The 16,805-nt window shown below is 38.2% G+C and overlaps 1 protein-coding gene across 3 annotated transcripts; it reads right to left on the bottom strand.

Annotated features, from left to right (window-relative positions):
• Positions 1-457: 457 nt before the first annotated feature.
• On the bottom strand, positions 458-15,356 carry LOC131346483 (interferon-induced protein 44-like). 3 transcript variants are annotated; one of them, XM_058379927.1, is made up of 9 exons: positions 15,337-15,356; positions 12,134-12,228; positions 11,557-11,590; positions 11,267-11,465; positions 10,867-11,013; positions 10,528-10,699; positions 6,829-6,929; positions 1,189-6,648; positions 458-1,103 (listed from the first exon to the last, which is right to left on the bottom strand). In XM_058379927.1, exons 2-8 carry the CDS (start codon positions 12,192-12,194, stop codon positions 6,460-6,462), a joined length of 903 nt encoding a protein of 300 aa, XP_058235910.1. In that variant the 5' UTR covers positions 12,195-12,228; positions 15,337-15,356; the 3' UTR covers positions 458-1,103; positions 1,189-6,459. The 3 variants fall into 3 exon arrangements, with proteins under 3 accessions (XP_058235910.1, XP_058235911.1, XP_058235912.1); XM_058379928.1 differs by lacking the exon at positions 15,337-15,356 and adding an exon at positions 14,909-15,309; XM_058379929.1 differs by lacking the exon at positions 15,337-15,356 and adding an exon at positions 14,405-14,670.
• Between the last annotated feature and the right edge of the window lie 1,449 nt (positions 15,357-16,805).

The raw sequence follows: 16,805 nt of genomic DNA, 5'->3' as shown, positions 1-16,805 counted from the left end.
CATGTCATGTCCTGCATGATGTAAACACCTAGGTACCGGAAACTGTCCACTCTCTCCACTGGGGTCCCATTGATAGTCAGTGGTTGGTAATTCCTCTCCTGCTTGGTGCTGAAGTCCACTATCAGCTCCTTAGTCTTGCTGATATTCAGGAGGAGATTGTTGACCTGGCACCATAATTCCAGGTTTCTAACCTCCTCTAGGTAGGCCGTCTCATCATTGTTGGAGATCAGGCCCACCACCACAGTATTGTCCGCAAACTTAATGATGTTGGTGGAGCTGGAAGTGGCCACACAGTTGTAGGTATACAGAGAGTACAGCAGAGGGCTCAGAACACAGCCCTGGGGGGCTCCAGTGCTGAGGGTGAGTGAGGGTGAGACATGGTTGCCCAACCATACTGCCTGTGGTCTGTCAGGAAGTTGGAGATCCAGCAACACAGAGATGGGCTGAGGCCCAGGATCTCCAACTTAGTGGTGAGTATGGAGGGAATTATGGTGTTAAACTGAAGTCAACAAACAGCATTTTGCCATAATTCCCCCTTCTGCTGTCCAGATGGCTCAGGGCTGCATGATGGAGTTGTGTGATGGCGTCCTCAGTAGATCGGTTGGGACGGTATGCAAACTGTAGCGGGTCCATGGTGTCAGGTAGGAAGTGATGAAGTCTCTGATTAGTCCTTTGAAGCACTCCATCACTACTGAGAAAAGGGCCACTGGCTGGTAGTTGTTCAGGCAAGCGGGCTGGGGTTTCTTGGGGACCGGAACAATGGAGGTAGTCTGTAAAGGGAGCACTGGAATGCTAGGATTAAGTAGTGGTAAGGAGGGGAAGCATCGAATGAAGCAGTCCTTGCCCCATTTCAGGATTTCGACATTCGACCAGGAGATGGTGGGGTCATGTGCAATGAGCCACGGGCGCCCTAACACTATCCCCACTGTAGATCCCTCCAGAACTAGTAAAAGGAGGTTTTCAGTGTGGAGCATGCCAATCTGGAGTTGAAGTGGACCCACACAGTGACAGACTCTTCCTCTGCCAATGGAGTTACCCAAGTTGGTTGCAGAGGCTTGAGGAGATGAAATTGCCAGCTGATCCAGAGTTGAGAAGAGCATGGACTGAAACACAATAAGTGCCAGTAATCAGTTGCACAACAGTGGTAAGAGGACATATTTTATCGTGCGAATAGTTTATGGCACTCACCGTAGGTCAAAGAGGATGGATGGGATATGTTTGGATAACATGTCTCTCTGTAGGGAAATGGTGTGGCTGCATCTCCAGGGTGAGCAAGCATTGTAATATGAACCCATTGCAGTCCTCTGCAGGACTGGCAGAATATTGGAGCACTGAAGAAACGGGGGCGGAAGAGGCAGGTGGTGGAGAAGCAGCGGGATCTGAAGTCGGTTGTAGAATCCTCCGCTTGATTCATACTGTAGGAGGTCTGGCCTTCTGTAACGGTAACCAGGCTTTATTTTCAAAACCCAAATGGGTATGTTTATTGATGTTCATAAAACAGGTGGAGAAGTGGAGACCGGTACTATGCAGCTTACGGAGAGGTGACTGAAGGGCAGATGGAGAGAACGGATAACAAGAAATACCTCGATCTGGAGAATGGAGGACCAGGCGAATGATAGTGGAGAAGGTAGGAGCTGGAACGAGAACATGGAGCAAAGTGAGCATATGGTAGTGAGACTAGTAGCAGAGAATCATGGAGTTTTCGATGTGATTCTTGTACGAGACCAGACAGTTACTGAGTGGAAAGAGTGCATTTAAAGAGAGGAGTGGAAGTGATTATGAAACTGGGTGCAGGTGTGCTAGCTTAATATTCAGGTGATTGGGTGTGTTGGTTGGTGAGGGAGTCTGGTATACCCATGACACCTGTCTACCAGTGTGGTTTTATGGTACCTAAGCTGTGTATTAGGTTTAACCCCAACTAGGAGGAGATTGAATGTGTCTAAAACAAAACAAAAGAAACAAAAAATTAGTAACCAAAAATGTGCCTAAAATGTTTTTAAAACATTGTTCAGTAGAAACACAAGGCAAACATCTTACTGCACTGTCCTTTTTTTTGTAATAGCACTTCATCGATCATCTGCCCCCTGTTTTCCAGCAGGAAGACAAGGATGTAAAAGTTTGATGTAATGGAGATTAAATGACTCCCCATGTAAAGTCCATGATATTTTTAATGAGGGTGGACACATGTGGATTCATAGTTACTGACTTCTTATGGACCACTTTCCCTGTCTTCTTTGATACCATTTTCCCATGGATGGCCTTTGATCCTTTCTCCAGGTTAATACCAAGGAAAAGCCTATGAACAGAAAACCGAAAAAAAAAAAATCACAAAAAGTCATGAACGAGAGTGATGAAAAGTAAAAAAATACAGAAACATAAAGGTTACATAAAGATTACAAGATTTGTAAAAGATTTTGTAGAATGTGTACCTTTGAACAAACTCTAGGGTCCTTGCAGATTCCTCTTGGTATTCTAAGTTAAAAACATAATAGGTTGCTAATACTGCAGCAAGCCCAGAGATGAAGCTTGACTGGCCTTCAGAGATGACCTGAGTTTCTATGCTGATCATCCACCATCCTGTTGTCACCTCATTAACAGTAACTGATATAGAAAACAAAGCCTTGGCACCATAACCTTGAATATCTGTGTGGAGCCAAATGTCTCAACCCCCGTCAGGCTCTCTGGGCCCTCTTCTTCACATGCTTCCACTTCTCCGTCACCTACCGTCCAGGCTCCAAGAACGGCAAAGCCCGTCCCGCCAGATAGAATCCAAGAACTCACAGCCCCAGTCTGACCTCATCCTGCCATCCTCCATCATCCTGGCACCCATACAATGGAACTCGGTGGAAGAAATAATGAGTGCTCATGGGGATGATGCTCCGCCAGCAGCCTGCCCTGCAACCAAGCTTTATGTGCCCATCACTCTCCATCCTAGAGTACTGTAGTGGGTGCCCAGTAGTGGCCATCCAGGTATTTGGCACACCACGGAACTTACCCAGTGCCATTTCTGGTAGCCCTCTCTCAGTTCCGATGTTGTGGATTACGTGAGATCTTGCACTGCTTGCACCCAGTCATGCACCAGCAACCAGCTTCCCGAAGGTCTGCTCGAACCACTACTTATCCCACACCGTCCCTGGTCGCACATCGCAGTAGATTTTCTGACGGATCCCCCAGCCTTGAATGGATTCACCACGATCCTAGTGGTCATCGACCGGTTCTCAAAAGTCTGCAAGCTGGTGGCGCTCAAAGGATTACCCACAGCCATGGAAATGGCGACCACGTTCTTTCACCAGGTATTCTGTCACTACGGACTTCCAGAAGATATTGTGTCGGACAGGGGCTCTCAGTTTACCTCACACGTTTGTCGGGCCTTCTGTTCACAATTGGGCATCAAGGTACCACCCACAATCTAATGGCTAAGCAGAAAGACTGAACCAAGAAATCTGAAGGTTTCTACGCTCCTACTGCAGCCACCAACAACACTGCTGGTGCGAGTTCCTCCCCTGGGCTGAATATGCCCAGAACTCCCTCACCCATTCATCCACGGGGCTCACACCAATCCTACATGACTAGTCCATGTACGTAGATGACTGGTCCAGATGCAGCCAAGAGGTATGGGAGAGGTCTCACATCTGGTTGCAAAGGGCTATTAGAAGGCAGAGAAATATGGCGGATCACTGCCGCCGTCCACACCCCACCTACAGGGTGGAGCAGCAGGTTTGGTTATCCAGTCATAACCAGAAGCTCGAGCTCCCATGTCGCAAGCTGAGCCCACGTTTCATCAGCCCATTTACCATCATCCGGCAGGTCAACCTAGTCTCCTAACGTTTGCAGTTACCACCCACATATCACATCTCTCCCACCATTCACATCTCTCTCCTCAAGCCTGCCTATGATACTCTGTCGAAGACCCCCAGTCAGGGGGGCCCCAGCCTACAGAGTGCAGACCCTCCTGAACTCCCATTGCATCCGACTCTGTTGACATCCTTGACCCCTCCCTGATGGAGGAATTCCACTAGGCACATCTGTCCTGTCCCCCTCCCACGGAGTAAACCACACCATAGACTGTAACATTCCAACACAAATGCCCTCCCTGGAATACTAATTAATCATGTGACACACTGCTTGTTTCCCACAGACAATAAAACCCCACGCACTCATCAGATCCCGGCCTGTTTACTACGACCGATTCTTGCCTTGTCTTTGATAGTGTTTTTCATGTATGACCCTGCCTGTTTCTCTGACTGCTCGCTTCGTTTTGCGCTTTCGATTTTGTTTTCCCGTATCAGTGGTTTTTCCAGTTTTGACTTGCGCTTGTTTTTCTGACTATGATTTTGCCTGTGTGATTATTAATAAATATCTGCATATGGATTAGACTCCTGCAGCCACTGGCTCATCCTTACATGGACTGGCGACAGGGTCATGGATCAGAATACACATCGCAGTTTGTTGTGTATGAGGCTGCATAGCAGCAGACCAGTCATGGTGCCCATGCTGATCCCTGTGCACTGCTGAAATCACCAACAATGGGCACGTGAGCATCAGAACTGGACCACAGAGCAATGGAAGAAGGTGGACTAGTCTGATGAATTATGTTTCCTTTTACATCATGTGGATGGCCAGGTACGTGTGCAAAGGGGTACATGTGCACCGGAACATATGGCACCAGGATGCACTATGGAAAAAAGGCAAGTCGGCAGAGGTAGTGTCATGCTTTGGTCAATGTTCTGCTGGGAAACCTTGTGTCCTGCCATCCATGGGAATGTTACTTTGACACGTACCACCTACCTAAGCATTGTTGCATACCATGTACAGCCTTTTATGGAAACAGTATTTCCTGATGGCTGTGACCTCTTTAAGCAGGATGATGTGCCATGCCACAGGTGGTTATAATGTTATGCCTGATCAGTGTAAATATAACAGTACTATATACTAGTCTGGACAGTTTTATAATGTTATGAAAAAAAATAACTTCTTTTTTCCTCAAGATTTTTTAACTCAAACTTCCTGTTTGATTTTTATAAGATATAAGTTGCCTTTAATTGTCATATTTACATTACAGCACAGTGAAATTTGTTTCTTTATCTCCACTTGTTAGGAATTTGGGGACAGGACTCATGGTCAGTTATGATACAGGGCCCCAGAGCAATCAGGGTCTTGCTCAAGGGCCCAACAGTGTCAGCTTGGCAAGGAAGAAGCTTGAACCACTGAGCCACCACTGCCCAATATACAATTCCCTTTTGATGTTAAATGGATCTTTACTTTTTAATAAAAAACTTTATTGAAGAAAGTTCTCAAACCAGTACATTACAAGCAAAACAATTCCAATCTCTTACAGAGGCATATTGCCAAAATTCAAGCCCTGCCCTGCCCTGCCCTGCCTGATCCTTAGCCCCTCCCTATCTCTGCATACCTATTCTAAATGTGTCATTATCACTTTCCATATTTATACCAGTTGTGTTGTGTTTCTCATCCTCACATTCCTCATCATAGTTGTGTGCCTCTTTTATTCCCAGTATCCTGTTTTTGTATTGCTGTTTTTGAGTTTTCTCTTCAATGTATTTCTGTGTACGTATTTGTCTTTTAAAGTACGTATTTGTCTTCTGTTTGCTATCCTTCATTTGTGTCTGATTCCGCTCTCTGGAGGCACACTGTTTGTGACAGTTTAGAATTACTGGATCATTACGCTGTTGCAACCCTTTCTCTCTCTATGACACACACACAGACACACACACACACATTTAAACTTTGATAACACTGCTTACTGCTCACTGCTTACACAATTTACTGTAAACTGAAAGTATTTTGGACCATCAGAATTTCTACCGTTATCTTTGCTGTGTTAAACTTCTAACCATGAATTTACTCTTTACATGAAACAGTGTACATCAGCTGTGCAGTTTGTTTACTCGTTATGTTCAATTAATATTGAGAATTTTAACACCTCAGTCAGAGTTTATTTATGTGATAAAGAATTTAATAATCAGTTAAAAAAAATCATCCTCACAACTTCACAATATGTTGTTTATTTCAGACATTTCTAATATTACATGTTCTTTAGACTGTTTCGTGCTGCAAGAAAACATAAGTGCAATGCAATAGAAATCTATGTTTCTGATGATTTACTGGCTGATCAGCTAGACTGAAGGTCTGAGTTTGCATGACTGAGACTGACGTGAGACATTCTTTTAATAGTCTTACTTCATCATAAAACTTTCCCATTGTTACATGTAGAGTAGTAACTGAGTAGTGAAATCTTATTGTAACTTTAAAGTAGCCTAAACTAATGTTCATAAATGGCATAAATACAGACTATTGCATTCCACTTAATATTTTAGCAATGCATACTTGGTTACTTTCTCCATTTAGTAATAGCTGTAACCCTAATATATATTTTTAAATGTTTAATGGAGCACTTTGTGTAACACTAATCTCACTGAGGCATTGAGATCTGAGGCTTTACTCAGCTTTCTCACCAGAATTAAAGGATTTTTTGTTCAAGTTGTCAGCAGCGATGTTCACAATCTGATCAAGTGCCTTGAGAATCAGAAGATCCATGTCATCATCTGTGTCTATCTCCTCATGGTAGGTCTTCACAGGGAAGATGTGATTTATAGGAATCCCCAGCCGATGACTACACAATTTCATCTGAAAAAAAGAAAAAAGAAAATAGAAACGGATGAAAAAAGGAAAGGAGAGTGAAGGCTTTCTATGAAAATTTCACTCAGTTTCACTTTACAATAACACTTTTTTAGATTAAAAAAACCCTTAATGAGGATGATTTGTTGGACATGTCCTTATATAATGTCCTTATAACCAAATAATGACCTTCTCTTTGATCTTCTTGCTGGTGTAGATCTTCCTTATGTCGTGGTGAACCAGTGGGCATGCTAAATCTGGTCTTGTCATGATGATTACTTGAGGTATTTCTGAATGATACAATAAATATCAGATTTATAATCAGCTGATGCAATTTGAGGAAAATTGTCTACAAAATTAATAGTCAATACTGCACTTTTCACTGAGGGCTGTGTTCATAATTTAGTAATAAACAAGATTTAATAGAATTTAGAATAACAGATTTAATAATAATTGTGCACATTATGGCTGATATTTGGATCTCAGTGTTACAGGGAAGAAGGGCTCAGCACTAAGTGAGGGGGTGCGCACTGAGCTAGACCCGTTACCCAAATGGATGAAAGCAGATGGAAAATTCGATCAGGGAGCCGGGCAGAATAATGAGCAGAAATAGGCAAACAAAAATACAAACCTAAGAAACTGTCCGAAGCGGGACGCGAACCAAGGAGGTTCAACGCCACACTGGACGTCCCAACGCCACAAGGTGAGGGGGAGAGCCCTGCTTGTCACGGCAAGCTTTGGCTGTTTAAGCAGTTCCCTCACCGAGTAGGGGTCTGGCTTGATAAATAGGAAGTGGCAGTGGGCTGATTCTCAGCCTGCCACACCAGTAAATAACTTTCTATATGTTCTTTAGATTATTAAATATCGCTAGCAACGACTTTAGAGGAGTGCAACTCTAATTACCAAATTGCCTCTCTGCGCCTATTGCCTCCGATACCTGGCACAGATTCTGTGTCCGCACACCGAGTGAGTGAACACCTGAGGCTTATATAACAGCGTGCACAGGTGCCGTGCATCAGCCCTAATTGCCTGTGCTGGGCTGAGCACTATAAAGAGGCACCGCGGATTTGCCTAAGCAGATACTCGCGATGTTACACTCAAATGTTCATGTTTTGGCTGAAGATCCTTCAAAAACAGTGGAATTGAATGAAGATGATTTTTAGGCATACAGTAACTGTAATAATAAAGTTTAAAGTAAAAGAATAAAGTTATAAATTAACTTAATGTAAGCTGTCAACATACTAACATACCTTTTAACCTTTAACATGTTTACTTTACTGGAGAAGAAACTGAATAATAAATAATGCATTTTGATAATATATTGTTAAATCAAAGTGGTAATTATGCTTCACCACCACCACCATGTTTCTCTGCTTAAGAAGAAGCAAAGATTAATATAAGTTTTGGATTTATGTTGCCAACTCTAAATATATCCTATAGGCATTCAGCCACAATTTGATGGAGCGTAATTAGTTAGTGTGATTGCGTCAGAAATCACACTCTTGTTATCGTCACTATTTATTATTATTAGTGTGATTGCGTCAGAAATCACACTCTTGTTATTGTCACTATTTATTATTATTATTTATTATTATTATTATTTATTATTATTATTATTATTATTCTTCCGTTTCCTGGGCACGCTACTAGTCCTAAACGGTAATAGCTAAAATTCTGGTTCCAACTATAAAATGTTCATCATGTGTTTCTTAAGTGTGCTATTACTTCTCATGTTGATAAGTATTGTAGTTTATTTTATATTAATTTTAAATGTGTTCTTCACTTCCTGGTTTCCGCACGGGCATTTAAGGAGAGCGCGCACAGTTCGGCTTTTCTCAGAGATTTTCGGGAGATGTCATAAACAAGCATGTAAAACATTACTAGTCCTAAACGGTAATAGCTAGAAACATGGCTCCAATGCTAAAATGTTCATCTTGTGTTTCTTATGTGTGTAATTACTTTTCATGCTGATAAGTATTGTAGTTTATTTTATATTAATTTGTACATGCATTTTTCACGGACTTCACTTCCTGGTTTCCGTACAGTTCGGTCTTTCTCGGGGATTTTTGGTATGTGCCGTAAACGCATCTGTAGATGTCGTAAACAAGCATGTAAAACATTACCAGTCCTCAACGGTAACAGCTAGAAACATGGTTCCAACACTAAAATGCTGCTTAGGTGTGCTATTACTTTTTATGCTGATAAGTATTATAGTTTTTTTTATATGGATTTGTAAATGTATTTTTCACGGACTTCAGACCACTGGTGTGTGTGTGAGTGTGTGTGAGTGTGTGTGTGAGTGTGTGTGTGAGTGTGTGTGTGTGTGTTTATTTTGTGTTTATTATTCGATAATTTTTTGCAGTAGTTTAAACATGTATAGTTTTTATATATGTAACGGAGGCTTGTGCTAGGTGCCGTGCAGCGAGTTGTATAAAGCAACTTGCTTTTAAGTCGCCTTGCTTTTACTCCCTTTACTCCACTGATCTCAGGAGTGTTATAAGCTGCACTTTAGCTTATTTATTAGCGCGCCCGTGCTTAAATTAATTTTTCAATGCATTTTTACGGACTTCACTTCCTGCACACGCTAGAAACATGGTTCCATCGTTAAAATGTTGCTCATGTGCTTAAGTATGCTAATACTTTTCATGCTGATAAGTATTATAGTTTATTTTATATGCATTTTAAATGCATTACGGACTTCAGACCGCTACTGTGTGTGTGTGTGTGTGTGTGTGACGTCAGCTAGAGTGAGGGAAGAGGTTGGACGCATCGTCTTTAAACTGTTCCCAGTGCAAACACTAGTTCGTTTAAACTTCATATTTCAACTGTAACTTTAGTTTGTGTTTATTATTCGATAATTTTTTGCAATAGTTTGTATAGTTTTTATATATGTAACGGAGGCTCGCGCTAGGTGCCGTGCAGCGAGTTGTATAAAGCATGTTTCATCTTGCTTATAAATCACCTTGCTTTTACTCCCTTTACTCCACTGATCTCAGGAGTGTTATAAGCTGCACTTTAGCTTATTTGTTAGCGCGCCCGTGCTTAAGTGCGCTATTACTTTTCATGCTGATAAGTATTGTAGTTTATTTTATATTAATTTTTCAATGCATTTTTACAGACTTCACTTCCTGCACACGCTAGAAACATGGTTCCAACGCTAAAATGTTGCTCATGTTGTGCTTATGTGTGCTATTACGTTTCATGCTGATAAGTATTATAGTTTATTTTATATGGATTTTTAAATGTATTTTTCATGGACTTCAGACCGCTGCTGTGTGTGAGACATATTTAGCAAGTAAAGTATTACTACCACTGATCTCAAGGATGTTACAAGTGGCAGTTTAGCTTATTTAGTAGAGCGTCCGCCTCCCGTGCTGGAGACCTGGGTTCGAGACCACTTGGAGTTGTATTTTATATATTATTTCAGAAGTTCTGTTTAAGTAACATATCTCTTATATATATGGTTCCAACGATAAAATGTTGCTTAAGTGTGCTATTACTTTTCATGCTGATAAGTATTATAGTTTATTTTATATGGATTTTTAAATGTATTTTTCAAGGACTTCAGACCGCTACCATGTGTGTGACGGCAGCTAGAGTGAGGGAAGAGGTTTTTTTAAGGACGCATCGTCTTTAAACTGGTCCTACAGCTTGAATTCTTACTCTACAGCCACATAAACTACCTTAAACTTTTTAAGCTGTGACTTTAGCTTTTAAATATTATTTGAGCATGTCTTGCAATAGTTTAAGCAACATATTCGCAATCACACTCGCATTTTCTTCTGGAAATGCAGCATTCTAGTTATTTACCCGTACACTATTTGGAAAACACACACATAGTATTTCTCTCCATTTAACAAAATGATAGTGTATATCAATTAGTCTTACTCAGTTTTGAAGCTGCCTCACGGATTTTGTTCATCTTATTAATGACCCCATCTTTCATTAATGATATTTTGTCTGCTGCTACAATGTTGACCAGGCAGCAGGTTTGATCCTCAAGACTTGGGTTGCTTCTGTAGGCAGGATCATTCATAGGCTTAGTCGATGTAGGATCAAACTGTACAAAGTGTACAGAAAATAAGAAAATAAATAAATAAGCCTATACATCAGCCAATAATATACAGAATTTCTGAAATCAGGAACTTGAACAATGGTTCAAAATGCTATTTATGAATATAATTATTTGTTTGTTCTTTCTGGTCAAGTTACATTAACTTTTCTCACATTGAATCCTTCCTGAAGAAAGCCACTTAAGGCTTTGATGATGTTTTCTGAACTTGCGCCTTTTTCTTCGTCTTCAAGCCCCATGACATCACTGAATGCAAAAGGCAAATGGGATCCATCCTTTCGTTCAATGTAATATGTTTCGTACTGTGAAACAAGTTCAGATATATAAGAGATCAGCTGTTGCTGGTCACTCATTTATTTGTCCAATGTGTATTCCAAATAAATGTAACATTTATTTATTTGTAAATAATAGTAAGAATATCTCAAATAGATTCAGTAGAAAGTCAATTCAAAAGGAACAGTAAAAATCTCATTCTTATGTATTTCAATTTGATTTCCCATCCAGCAAAAAAGAAGAAGAAGAAATAATCAGTGGGCTTAATTCTAAAATACTTACAGTTTTTGTAAAACTCGTTCCACTGGTTGTATTAGTAAGAGCATCACAGGTGATTCGTTTTTGGAAAACATTATTGACTGAGTTTATAAAGCTGGACTTTCCTGCTCCTACATTACCGATAAGCAGAATCCTGACAAACCGAACACTTGGGTGTTTGAGCTTGAAGTCCCTCAGTTTCTGTTCAATCTCACTATTTTTACTATAAAACAAAAACAATCACATGCACAGTACACATCTAATTCTCACTCAAGGTAATGAGGTTTTTTTTCTATATAATAAAAGAAACTTACCCCCAAGGTATTCTTCTCCATGGTTGATCAAATTCTGAAAAACAGACATCCAAATTCAACATTTACATAAACAGTGCAGTCATACATATGTATTCAGAATTCAGAATATCTACAGTGTTCTGGTTATGCAGCAAACCTAATTTGCTATTTCTGACAGGTTTGATCAATTATAATAAAATAGTCTTTTTGTAGTGTATTTAAAACACAAAACATGAATTTCAATGTAATATTTTGTGGTTACAGCTACACTAAAAAAGGACTAAGTGGTCAGTAAGATTTAAGAAAAATAATACATATAGTTTATGTAAAAATATTATATTTTTCAACAAAACATGATTTAATTGTTTATCATAAATTTAAAGTAGTGTAGTGAGTGAGGTGGGGTTAATGTGATTAATTCATGTATTAATGTAAGCCAATTACTTTCTGAAATCTCAGAAAGATGGTGGCACTGACAGGTTATAGCTACTAAAACATGCATGTTAGAATAGTGCATAGACACTGATCACAACACACTGATCACAATCACAACAATTTCTATGTGAATGACTGAATGGAATTTTTTAATTTGTCTTACCGAGTTTAGGAGGTGGAGGTGAAGGTTGACGAGGAGGTGGTTTAGATTCTTCTCCTCCCATTTCACACAATTAAAATGAATTGTGTTTAAAAATCCTGATGGAAAAAATAAAAAAATAAAATTGAATTAAAATGCATTATTATGAAAAACAAATTAAACAGAAGAGGAGCATATGTTATTTCCTTGTTATGCACAGGTCTATATCTCTTCTTAAATGATAAATCTGAGAGCTCCCATTGTGATATAATTCATTATTGCACTGGAAATGTCAGTTGGAAAAAAATGGCAACTGATTCAGAAAAAAAATCTGCATGGAGAGGCAGAAGCAAGAAAGTGACAGAGAAGCACAGACCCTAAAATAATTCTAATGAGATTAGATTAGATTAGATTAAATTTAACTTTATTGTCATTGTGCAAAGTACATATAAAGAGTAGGGATGCACGATATGAAAATTTAAACCGATACTGATAATCGATCATTAAGTCCTTCTCATGGCCGATACTGATAACCAATAAGTTCATATTTTTATATTAGAATTTTCCTATAATCTGCAGTTTGTGCACCCAGGAGAATAGAAAATCTAAGATGCACTGATGAAACTGATATTTTAGTAGCTCTGGCCTAACTGTAATAGCAAACATCAGTCCTGACTCTTCAGATGTTTTTGTTTTTTGTGTAAGGCACTACAATAAGAACAGAGTGGGTTTAACACAACTCATTAACAACAAATTTATATTCAAGTATTTCATGCATAACAAAGAAATGCATCTATTCAACCTTTTTAGTGCATGAGGATGATGAAGGTATATAGACCTTAAGTCACATGCTCTGTGTTTTAGGCCTAGTGCCAGGGGCGTCGCTAGGGCTATTCCCGAATTTTGCCCCCGGAGTGTAGAGGAATTAATGAAATTTTTTAGTTGAGCACTGTTGCCGTTACTGTACACGATTTTGACTGACATCTCTCTCCGCACACACACACACACACACACACACACACCAAAATACTCTCTCTCAATACTCAATACTTTAATTTCCTACACCTATCGGTCTGCGCAGCGCCGCTTACACATCACGTGACTAACCCCCCAGCAGGCACATTGATATCAATTTGATGTCAAATATTAGTCAAGACTTGATCAAGATGCTGTATAACATTATTTTAAATTCAGTTTGGAAGGCAATTTCTTCCAGTGGTAATTGGTTAAAAATAGGAAGTTAATCCTATACAGAAATTGGTTTATTATACATGTAGGCCAAAATGTTTGACGTTCAATTTACATCAAATCAATGTCATGTTTTAGATGTGAAACTTATGTCATATTGACATCACACTGACATCAATAATTCAGCTGTTTAACACTTTTTCTTATAAGGCCTCATCATTTGGCATCTGCTGACTTTCCCGTTAATCTCAGTAATTTAAAAAACAACAACAAAAAATATTTCAGACTGGTTATTATTTTTTTTTATTTTTAATGATACCATAATTCTGTGTAATTACAATACTGAAATTACTATATTTTTTGTAATAATGTATTGCCAGTTAATTAATTTACAGTAGGCCTAATTTTTCACAGTGAAAAAACCTTGACATTTCCTGTCTGAATAACAATAACAGGCATCCCTCCAAATTTGAAATTAATCTAATATGTATTTATTTTTATTATTCCCTGAAATCATCCTTTTCACATTGACAAATGCTTTCTCTGCTGTTCACCGCCACACCTGTAGATGGCGCTTTGCAATGGGGGAGGGGTGACGAGATCCAATTGAAGACTCCAGAATCAATCCTAATGAACCCTTCCCTTTCACATTAAGGAGAACGTTTTATCATGTAGGTAAATGTGTTGAGCGCGACAGCAATAAAAAATGTCAGAAAACACAACAATCTTATTATTCAGATAAAAGTCTAACTTCTAATTTTTAATGTTAACACAGTTGATAAAAGTCAGCTAACAAATGTATGTTGTGTCTTTTTGTTTGATTCTAAAAACCCCCTGGCATATAGGACCCTTTAGATTATTATTCCATACCCAATATGTACAAAAGCCTTAAATTAAATCATCCTAAAGATAGATCTAAATAAAATCTAAACTGTTAAAGCACTAAGACATTACAGTCTGAACATCATGACTTTCTATTATTCACCTAATGCAGTATTTAAGTTAAAATACAGACATGACTTGGACCAGAACAGACTCCATCATTCGGCTGTTCTGTTTATTGATAAAGGAATTCTCAGCACTAGAAATACTAGTATGATAACTGACCGTTTTGCTCAAGTCTCTGAGATACTCTCTGATGATTCCACCCTCAAAAAAATAGTATAGAAAAGTCACCAAGAGCATGAAGTAGACAAGATACAAGCAGTAAGACAGATGAGAGAATGAGAGATGAGAGAACAATAAGAGAAGAGAAGCTGTAAAAAAATTTAAAAAATGAACAAAGAATAATTCCTACAGTAGTGACAGCAGAAATCAGGAATGAAATAATAGGTGCATGTATAATATAGATTATTGTAAAATAATAGTAATAATAAAGGATCTGCACGGCACAGCTTCACACACACGCAGTAAGAGATAATATTGCATGGCATACCTGTGAGAGAGAAAATGTCATGAATTTAATGAACTCCTTTTTTAGTAGCAAGAAATGATGGGAGGAGTCAGAAAAAAGATTGAATGAAAAGTTACATACTGTTTGTGTCAATTTGTGTTTATTATTAAACAATATTACATTAAAATGCTCTTACAAAACGTGTTATTCTTGCTTACCCCCTCTCCCTAAGTAGCCCCTGATGTTTCGGGCTCAGCCCCTGATATTTTCAAATTCTAGATAGCGTACTTTATCTGATCTGATTATCGGATTTAATTTATTTATCAGAGCAATAAAAATGACGTCACCCATATCGGCCCGACAAAATATCGTGCATCCCTAAAAAAGTAAATGAAATATAATTAGCATCTAACCAGTGGCATGAATAGTAAGTGGTATAAATTCTAATAAGGGAATATCACTATATTTATGTTTCCCAGTTGCAAAATCATGATAGATGTACAGTATACATATACACATATGCTTATATTTAATACACTTTTGTTCAACATGCAAGAAAATTATTAAAGTGTAGTTAGCATAATAAAGATTGAAATGTTCATGTAAAGATCAGACAATGGTAAAAAAAATAATCACATATACTCACGGTTTATGGTTGCACAGATCTACTGCATCCTTCAGTACTGCCAGTTTTATAGCATCATTTGGAGGCTCCTCCTCTTTTTCTCATCTTGCATTCTTAGAAATGGAGGCATTTCATAGAAATGGAAAGTGAAAGTAAGATCAAATCATGTTCAAAAGATAATCCGTGGATGTTTGGTTAAATTATTAACTTAATATTTACACTACCCTAATTTATTATTATAACAATCACATATTAGAACATGTTTGTTGATGTAAAACTGGTTTGTGGCTTGCAGGAAAGCGTATAGAAAATGTAACATCACTTGACCACATTGGCTTGTTCATATATTTTGTTGATTTCGAAGGGGAATTTTGTTCACCGCCTTTGCAGGAAACGTCTGTAATATATTAAATAATTTACTTTATATTGGTTTAATTTTTTAAATAATGCAAAAACATTCACTGATATATGTGCTATACCTAACTCCTCAAATACGTCTGTAAATGTGTATGAAGTTCTAGGTAGATGTAAAATAAAGCAACAGTTTAGTACAGTAGTACTGGATTATTACCCTCTTTCAACCCTTTGTCTCTGTATCACACACACGCACACACACACACACAGTCACATAGGGATGTTTGAAGACTTCTAGAAAGAGCATGATTTACAATAAACTGAAAGTGAAAGTATTTTAGAACAACATCAACATTTTGACCATTATAACCAGTAGATGTGTGCAATCATAAACCATGAGTATATATGTTGTGTTGTTTTGTTTTATTTTTTTACTATTGTCTGATCTTTACATGAACATTTTAATCTTTATTATGCTAATTGCACTAACAATTTTCTTGCATGTTAAACAAAAGTTTATTAAATATAGGCATCTGTGTATATGTATACATCTATTATGATTTTGCGACTGGGAAACATATATTCAGTGATATTCCCTTAATAGAGTTTATACCACTAACTAATATGGTAAATGTATTTTATTTGCTTTGTACAATGACAGTAATGTTGAATCTAATCTAATCTAATCTAATCTAATCTAATTAGAATTAATTCACCACTTTCTTACTTCTGCCTCTCCATGTTTATTTTTTTCTGAAGTTGGTGCCCTTTTTTTTTCAAAGTACACACTGTAAAAGGTAACACTTGTGCTTCCTTAAAATATATCAGTATGCTTTACTTCTAACTCATTATCCTGTTAATTTAACTAACATAATGTGAGTAATGCCCCCTTTTTTTACATCAAACAATTATAATACTAAGTTAATTAAGTAAACTGGACATGAAACTTTGCATTCCCAGAGAGAAAAAGCAAATTGGGGTCTGCACATGTGGAGTAGTGCAGCACGAGTCTCCTCACTGGAACCTTCCACATGGACTTGGAATTTGCAGTCTAGAAGCAAAAACTTTTTTATAGGTAAGTTATTCAACATGAATTAATATTTAATATGATTAGGTTTTATTTCATAATTTATCTT

This window comes from Hemibagrus wyckioides, linkage group LG26 (assembly GCF_019097595.1).
Source record: "Hemibagrus wyckioides isolate EC202008001 linkage group LG26, SWU_Hwy_1.0, whole genome shotgun sequence".
NCBI classification, from domain to species: Eukaryota; Metazoa; Chordata; class Actinopteri; order Siluriformes; family Bagridae; genus Hemibagrus; species Hemibagrus wyckioides.
This window is presented reverse-complemented; position numbering and strand designations above follow the sequence as displayed.